This window comes from Zea mays, chromosome 1 (genome assembly GCF_902167145.1).
Source record: "Zea mays cultivar B73 chromosome 1, Zm-B73-REFERENCE-NAM-5.0, whole genome shotgun sequence".
Classification (NCBI taxonomy): domain Eukaryota; kingdom Viridiplantae; phylum Streptophyta; class Magnoliopsida; order Poales; family Poaceae; genus Zea; species Zea mays.
In genome coordinates, this window is record NC_050096.1 from 44177466 (window position 1) to 44186166 (window position 8701).

At 42.7% G+C, this 8701-nt stretch overlaps 1 protein-coding gene across 2 annotated transcripts; it reads left to right on the forward strand.

The window, feature by feature from the left end:
• The first annotated feature begins 348 nt into the window (after nt 1-348).
• LOC542687 (SNF1-related protein kinase) lies at nt 349-6918 on the forward strand. 2 transcript variants are annotated; one of them, XM_008650732.4, is made up of 11 exons: nt 349-647; nt 2709-2899; nt 3046-3230; nt 3653-3835; nt 3931-4062; nt 4155-4340; nt 4780-4869; nt 4943-5026; nt 5134-5274; nt 5348-5578; nt 6468-6918. In XM_008650732.4, the coding sequence occupies exons 2-11, from the start codon at nt 2716-2718 to the stop codon at nt 6579-6581; spliced, it is 1530 nt and encodes a 509-aa protein (XP_008648954.1). In that variant the 5' UTR covers nt 349-647; nt 2709-2715; the 3' UTR covers nt 6582-6918. The 2 variants fall into 2 exon arrangements, with proteins under 2 accessions (XP_008648954.1, NP_001105673.1); NM_001112203.1 differs by having other exon boundaries at nt 542-656; nt 6468-6809.
• The last annotated feature ends 1783 nt before the right edge of the window (nt 6919-8701 follow it).

An 8701-nucleotide genomic window follows, 5' to 3' on the forward strand; every position in this document is an offset into this window, starting at 1 on the left:
ACTGCGGAGCAGCACAAATGTGCCGCCGCCGCCCGCCAGGGATCGCGTCAATGGCGTCATGCGTGTGTGGACTGTGGGTTAACAAACCAGGAGAACCATTCACCACGTGCAGGACGCGACCAATCCACAGATCCTCCTCGTCGGATACAACCGTACTCCGAAGCCGCACCGCATCAGCGCCGTGTCAGCTCCCCAGTCCCCACTCCACCTGCGACCAAAAGCACCTCCGACAAGCCCCAGCCGTCGTCCGGCCCGGCTACGCCATCCAGGAATAAAAACGGACACACGCACACGACAAAAAAGAGAAGGGAAAAAAAAAGTTCTAGAGGAGCCACAAAACGACGGAAAGACCGAATCGCGGGCGCGGCCGGGCGAGCGAGCTGCCACGTCAGCGCGACGGTGATCTTCCCCCGGTAACGCCGCCTCCTCGCCCAACCCGGCCTAGGGCGGACGATTAAAATTAACCTAACACCGGGTTAAAGCCTCCGCGCTCCGCCCCCCGGAATCGGACCAAAGCCGGGCATACGCCCCCAAGTCCAAAAGCCCTCTCCGCCCCGCTCTCCCACTCGTAGGTGTTCTCCCCGTCTCCGCCCGCACTCGCTCGTCCGCGCGCAGGAAGGTTGACCTGTCGAGGGCCGGCGAACCCGGTAAGTAAGGTAACCACGCTGCTTGCTGTTCTCGTGGATTTCCTCCTGGTTCGCACGGCTCTCCTGCTTCGATTCTTCGGATTCGGAACTGGGGGAATAATTGTCGGGGGATTCGGGGGTTGGTTTTGAGTTGCGGATCAAGGTGGGCTCGCTGTCGCATTTCCTTGGGGAGGGCGAGGATATTGACGGACGGTTAGAGCGAGGCGGTGTTCGTCTCCACGGACGCAACACCAGCCCACCAGGTCTGTAAGGAAGTGCTCTCTAGTGTCGTTATCTGGATTCTTCCCGGCTAGGCTCTCATCGCTTGGTTGCTTCCATGCGATCTCTTGCGTCTATAGTTTCTCAGTCGATTGAACGTACAGTCGACCTCACTTTCCTCAATTTTTAGCTTTTGAACTGAACGCCTATCTGACCGAGCGATTCCGATTTATATATCCCGTCCGTTTCTTGTATAGATGAAACCGTAGTAGCTGATTGGTCACTGGAGTGTGCTCTGCGTGCAGATTCACGTGTTAATACTAAGCGTTTTGACTCTTGATACTAGGTACTCATGCGAATTAGGTGCTGCCGTTATCGATCTATTTGTCTGAGGTGGCCGGGTTACCTCTGCTGGTTAGGGCTTTTGAAAGGAATTAAACCAACATGATTCCATTGCTTACTAATCTCTTTCCAGCACCAAGGGAGCTCTTGCTGTGTTAATCTACTTTTTGCACCACCTATTAAATATTGTGGATGCAAGGCCTGAACATCCATGGACGAGATCCAGTGAGCACTGAGCAGGCACTATAAAGGTTGTGCTGTAATCGGGAATTCTACTTTCCTAGGATGGCTTAAGAGGTTTTGTAGTTCTAGTAGATGAAAGCCGGGAAGGAGTAAATAGAAAGCTAGAGTTACCGCGTCAGACCCTAGAGTCAAAAGGATTTAGAATTAGTAGGACCAAAGCTGAGTATATGAGATGTGACTTTGGTACTACAATTAATGAGGATGGAGATGTAAGCTTGGGAGACCAGGTAGTACTAAAGAAGGACACCTTACATTATTTGGGATCGATGCTACAAAGAGATGGTGATATTGATGAAGATGTTAGCCATAGGATCAAAGCGGGGTGGATGAAATGGCGTCAAGCATCAGGAGTCCTATGCGACAAGAGAGTGCCATAGAAGTTGAAAGGCAAGTTCTACAGGATGGCGATTAGGCTTGCTATGTTATATGGGGCTGAGTGTTGGCCTACTAAGAGACGACATATCCAACAACTAAGTGTCGCAGAGATGCGTATGTTGCGTTGGATATGTGAGCACACAAGATTGGACGAGTGAGAAACGATAACATACGCGATCGGCTAGGAGCAGTACCAATTGAAGAAAAGCTTATTCAACACCGGTTGAGATAGGTTGAGATGGTTTGACCATGTCCACCGTAGACCCCTAGAGGCACCGGTGCACAGAGGCATCATAAGACAGGACAATAATGTGAAGCGAGGTAGAGGACGACCAAACTTGACATGGGAGGAGTCAATCAAAAGTGACTTGAAGGAATGGAATATCTCAATGGAGTTGTGTTTGATAGAAGTGCTTGAAAATAAGTTATCCACGTGCCCGAACCATGATTAGGACTTTTCCCTTTTAGTGCTTTCAAAAGCTCTTCCTCCTCCCCTTTTTCTTTCTCTTTCTCTTTTTGGTGACTTCTTGTGGGTTTTAACTCTAGCCTACCCCAACTTGCTTGAGACTAAAAGGCTACGTTGATGGTTAATGGTTGATGGGATGGCTTAGGAGGTTTTGTAGAGGACAAAGGCCTGCAAAGGCTTTGGTATGGCTTATGGGAGGATGCGATCGCATAAATGCATGATGGCATTCCTTTTTATTCTTAAATAGAATGGATTTGAGCATTTACATAGTTTTATATCCGTAATTAAGTTCAATAATTTATGTTGTGGGGGCAATTAGGAGCATTGTACACCAAGTATGATCTATATTTCTACCGGGTAATGAATCCTGTTAAAAATAAAGTATACTGCACTAATTCTTATACAACGAACATAATATCTGCTTTTATTAATGGCAGAGTGAAAATGGATGGAAGTAGTAAAGGGAGTGGGCATTCTGAAGCATTAAGGAACTACAACCTGGGAAGAACTTTAGGTATCGGTACATTTGGAAAAGTGAAGATTGCAGAGCATAAGCTTACTGGACATAGGGTTGCTATAAAGATCATCAACTGCCGCCAAATGAGAAATATGGAAATGGAAGAGAAAGGTATGGTTTGTTATCCAGTCATTTTGCATTTTCACTAATATTTTTTTGATAATAAACAAGTTTAGTTTTAATAGTGCTTTTGATAATATTAATACATGGAGTTGCTTTGATAATTAAGACCACATCCCTCCCTATCATGTTTCCAGCAAAGAGAGAATTCAAGATATTGAAGTTGTTCATTCACCCCCATATCATTCGGCTTTATGAGGTCATATACACACCTACAGATATATATGTTGTGATGGAATATTGTAAGTATGGCGAGTTATTTGATTACATTGTTGAGAAAGGCAGATTACAGGAAGATGAAGCTCGTCGAATCTTCCAGCAGGTATTTATCACTTTTCTTGGCTGGTTACTTCTAGTAACATGCTTTTTTTGAGTCACAATAGGTAGTTATCAAAGAACGGTTTTATCTTGTTGCTTTGAATTTTGATATTTATGGATAGTGCATTCATATTCTTCATTTGTTTCTGTTGTGTTTAATGTGCTCTCATTAAGTATCTGGATTAGTTTTGCCTTGCCTTATTTTTATCTTCTGATCTGCCACCATTTTGACTTGCAAGCATGATGTGGTAATTGCTTTGTCTTAGGGTATCACTATTGCATGTAGTTCAGAATTTCAAATCATGATTTAAACATTACATCTTTCCATGGAGGATACGACAATTAAAATATTCCTTTTTCTTTTATATCTAAATTCCAGGTTTGTTTTATTAGTTGTTTTTTCACATTGGAAAAATTCATGAACAGATCATATCTGGCGTCGAATACTGCCATAGAAACATGGTTGTCCACCGTGACCTAAAGCCGGAAAACTTGTTACTTGATTCAAAGTATAATGTAAAACTTGCGGATTTTGGTCTGAGCAATGTCATGCATGATGGCCATTTTCTGAAGACTAGCTGTGGGAGTCCGAACTATGCTGCTCCAGAGGTATTTTATTCTTATTGCTGTGAGTTTGCTGATCTATTTTTTTTTCCTTTTTAGAACACCATGTTTCTTGATACATAGTGAGTGTTCTTTTGCAGGTAATATCTGGTAAACTATATGCTGGACCTGAGGTCGATGTATGGAGTTGTGGGGTGATTCTTTATGCTCTTCTTTGTGGAACTCTTCCATTTGATGATGAGAATATTCCCAATCTGTTCAAAAAAATTAAGGTGAGAAAGCACTTATGTGGAATACAAACCTTGCAACAATTAGATTCTGTTCTGGAGTTATGACCACTCTCTATCTGGTTTTACGGTTTTAGGGAGGTATCTACACACTTCCAAGTCATTTGTCTGCTTTGGCCAGGGATTTGATCCCACGAATGCTTGTTGTTGAGCCTATGAAGAGAATCACAATTAGGGAAATTCGGGAGCATCAATGGTTCCAGATTCGCCTTCCACGTTACTTGGCAGTGCCTCCACCAGATACGACACAACAAGCCAAAATGGTATGTCCTCTCAGTTATAAGTGGCTATACTGCTATTGCATGCTTGTGTTCAAAGTTTCTAATTTTGTCCACTAATATGTAGGAAAAAGTAGATGTGTATATTGTTCATATCAGAATATCATCTATCTATTTTCCATGAAAAATACTTCTATAAGCATGTTTCTGTAGTATCTAATATCTATTGAACATAATGTTGTAGAAATCTATAGTCAAAAGTTGTATCTTGGAGTAATTCCTTACTGCAGGTAGTCTGTATAGTAACACCGATCCACTAGCATGTATGTCTCACGGAGTACATGAGTGGAGCACTAAATTTTTCAGGCAGCGTTCCTTTTTTGAGGGATATTTAGGCGTTTCCATTGGATTGATTTTTACTTACTAGCCACCTACCGTTCTCCTAACAATGTTCTAACATTTTCTAACATTATCATTTTTGAAGATTGATGAAGATACACTTCGAGATGTTGTTAATATGGGATTTAACAAGAACCATGTGTGTGAATCACTGTGCAGCAGACTTCAAAATGAGGTATGGACATGCATTGTGAGCCTTATATGTTCCTTTTGGTGACTTGTTTACTAAATTTTTGAAAACTTTGTAGGCAACTGTTGCATATTATTTACTATTGGACAATCGGTTTAGAGCAACTAGTGGCTATCTTGGGGCAGATTATCAAGAATCAATGGTTAGTACACATTAACAACACCTGGGTGTTCAAAAAAGATCTTGAGGGTTTATTTGATCTATTGATGATTCTAACACTATTAGATGTTTGAATGGTTGCCTCTCCAGGACAGGAATTTAAATCAGCTGGCGTCATCTGAATCATCTAGTTCTGGTACGAGGAATTATGTTCCAGGAAGCAGTGATCCTCATAGCAGTGGTTTGCGGCCATATTATCCTGTTGAAAGAAAATGGGCGCTTGGACTTCAGGTATTGGATACTGTTCATTTTACTTTACTTTGTATGGCCTAGCACTTGTATTGATGTATCACTTAACCAACAGTCTCGGGCCCACCCTCGTGAAATAATGGTTGAGGTCTTAAAAGCACTTCAAGAATTAAACGTCAGATGGAAGAAGAATGGGCACTACAACGTGAAATGCAGATGGTGCCCAGGGTTTCCTGAAGTTAATGACACGTTAGATGCCAGCAACAGCTTTCTTGGTGACTCTACCATCATGGATAATGATGATGCTAATGGGAGGCTACCTACTGTGATCAAGTTTGAATTCCAGGTGTGTAGTAGCTCGTTACACTAAATTTCATCATCATGATATAACCCATTATTGTTGATTTGTCCATCACATGTTTTGAATTATTGTTGGAGTGGTGACAGAGCAATGCATTCTCTATTTCTTTCAATGTTATGGTTTGAATTCTCTTTAATAATATAAGTAATCTGTGTATTTTCAAGCCGCCTTCCCTGATTCTTCTTTTTTAAAAAATGGAATTCCTAATTTGTGTTTCCAGCATGTGAATCTTCAACACATGCATCTGGTATTACCTATCTGGTGCCGTTTTTACCAAACGAACTTTCAGTTTTTTTGACGCTTAACATCACCAGTCAACCATATATTACATCTAGTACTCGCACTAAGGCCGTACGTGCTTAACAGATCGTGTATATAGCGGCACAAAATGCATTTTAGACTGCTCTATTTACAGAGCGGAGTTTAAATAGGAGTTATGGTAGGAAGTGAGATGGGTGTAGAATAATGTAAGTGGTTGATGTATTGATAATGGATGTAAAATAAGTTGCATGCATCAATCAATCCAACTCCAAAGCTTAAGCTGATAGGAGGGGTGGATAATTCACTTATATTATATTCCAACACCCCCCTCACGTCGAGCCTCTCTAGGGTCTCAGGCGTGGAATAGGAGGGAGCAACAATTATTTTATTTAATTGCGCTAATCAGGATTCGAATTCAAGATCTCTCGCTTTGATACCATATTAAGTTGTATGTACCAACCAATCTAACACAAAAGCTTAATCTGATAGGAGGAGTGGATAATTCACTTATATTATATTCCAATAATGTGGAGTCTAGTGGATATGGCCTAGTGCACTTCAAATGCCTATTCTCTGGCGCTGCATTTGCTGACATTGTTTTATTCTTTCTCAGCTTTACAAGACGAAGGACGACAAGTACCTCTTAGATATGCAGAGAGTTACTGGACCTCAGCTGCTCTTCCTTGACTTCTGTGCGGCCTTCCTTACCAAGCTTAGGGTTCTATAGTGGTCTACCATGTGCAAATTTTCACTGTGGTGATGAATAACCGAAAGCATGTAAATAGGAACCTTGTTCTCGTCTTTTGGACAACGAACATGTTTGAGTGACTGGTCTTGTGTTGAGCGCGTAAAGGTCATGTATACTTAGGTTAGTACTATTTTCGTTCTTAAATATTTGTCGTCTGCTAGTGATAGTTCATTTTTGAACTAAAACGTTACGAATAAAAAAAGAGTATATTACTGTCTGCATGGACATGGCTGTTTCAGTAGGCCGTGGCACCGCAGATGGCGATGCTCACTGCAACCTATTATGAAAAAAAATGCAAGATTCAACTTTTGTTCAACTTAGGGCTTTGTGAATCCTATTTTTTAAAGGATTTCTATTTTTCTAAGGAAAATTAGTTTATTTTTCTTTGGTAAAATAGGAATCTTCTAGAAAAATGTAGTTACCAAACCGACCCTTAATGTACATATCTAATGTGTTGCAAACTTGCACTTATGGTGTAAATCCTTATGGATCTTGCTACTTCAAATAAACATGATATGTCTGTTGCCGACTTCTTTCACAAGATCACATGGCTCATCATCGAGCTCGTCGGATGCCCCTCTGCAATGAGAAGGTCCCCGCCTATTTGTTGGTGGGGTTCGGACTCACTATGACCTATGCATCACCTCTATGACAATGAAGACCGAGCCTCTCTCTCGACGATATGTTCGCACACATGATTGTGTTTGAGGCTTGCCAACTCCAACACGTAGTTGAATTGCAGCTGCAACACAGTGCCTCTGCCAATTATGTGGGTTACAGGGGGCCCTCTCATGGTTGTGGCCATGGTGATTGTGGTCGCTCATGTGGCGGCACTCCCTCCTGTGGTGATTGTAATGCCAACAATGCTCGTCATCAGTGCTAGATCCGCGGCAAGTTCGGCAACACAACCATCAAGTGTTGGTACCAAATGGACGGTTCATACTAGAATGAACCTTTATGGGCTTGGCATCTAAGCGCTCCTACAAGGTTGACCTCAACCGACATAACAATATCAACACCACATATCACATCATGAGCGACCGTGATTGCCTAACTGTGTGGGGACAATATCATGGTGTGACATGATGCAAGTGGGCAAAAGAGTAGGTTTGCAAATTAGACATATTGTTTCCTATTCGATCAATACTAATGCATACCCTCTTGCTCTTAACAATGTTACTTATGTTCCTAAAATTTCTAAACACCCTTTTTAGTTCATAAATTATAGCACGATGATAATATCTTTTTTGAATTTCATCATTGGTATTATCTCATTAAGTAAAATTTGCCACAAAATCTGCTCGTGATAGAAAAATGTGAAGGTGGACTTTGTTGGGGGCCTTCGTCTTTCGAAGGTCCTAAAAACACAGATAACCATTGTTTCTCGGTACATCTCTAGATATTGCAGGTGCTTCAGTACTAGCTACCTTCGGAGTAGGCCAAGAAGGACAAATGTATTAGCTTCGTCATAACTATATGAGGAGACAAATGCAAAAGACAGACAAGGCCGGAAGAAGGTATTCACAAGATTCTGTAGCCAAGATGATAAACATAGAAGACAATATTACCCTTGCGTCATTTGTAAACCATATGTACAAGTTTTAAGGACATACTTGTAATTTCATACGAAGTTGCACCTCTACCCTATAAATAGATGAACAATACTGTCGGTACCCTGAAACAGGAGTACCCCTTACTACAGTATGAAGACGCGGTGCTCGTACGCCGTTCCTTAGCCATACGGTGAACAACGCTCGTCCCCACCACATGGGCAGATCAAGGGGCACCATATGGCAAGGAAAGATGATACATCCAGGATGTGTCAGTCGAGCTGGACCTCCGCAAGGGAGCACCGGACCCCTGTATGCACAACCTGGACCCCCGCTTGTGGCCCGGGACTCCTGAGTAAGCGTACCGGGTCCCTTGGATGGGGTCCAGATCCCTCCGAGTAAGGTACGGGCCGCAACAAGGTCCTGGGACAGGGGAAACCCTGGCATGAGCAAGGGTCCGGTCCTGACGCGTGGCCGAGCTTTACTCTGCGCATTTGCTCCCCGCTCAGGCGGAGACCCGATGCGCCCACGTGGCTCATTGCCCGTGAC

What these genes read in the sequence shown, in the direction of transcription:
- LOC542687 (XM_008650732.4), top strand. Translation starts at nt 2,716, where the DNA reads ATGGATGGAAGTAGTAAAGGGAGTGGGCATTCTGAAGCATTAAGGAAC. An exon ending in CTCGTCGAATCTTCCAGCAG is followed by an intron (nt 3,231 to 3,652) that starts GTATTTATCACT and finishes ATTCATGAACAG; the next exon opens with ATCATATCTGGCGTCGAATA. An exon ending in CGAACTATGCTGCTCCAGAG is followed by an intron (nt 3,836 to 3,930) that starts GTATTTTATTCT and finishes GTTCTTTTGCAG; the next exon opens with GTAATATCTGGTAAACTATA.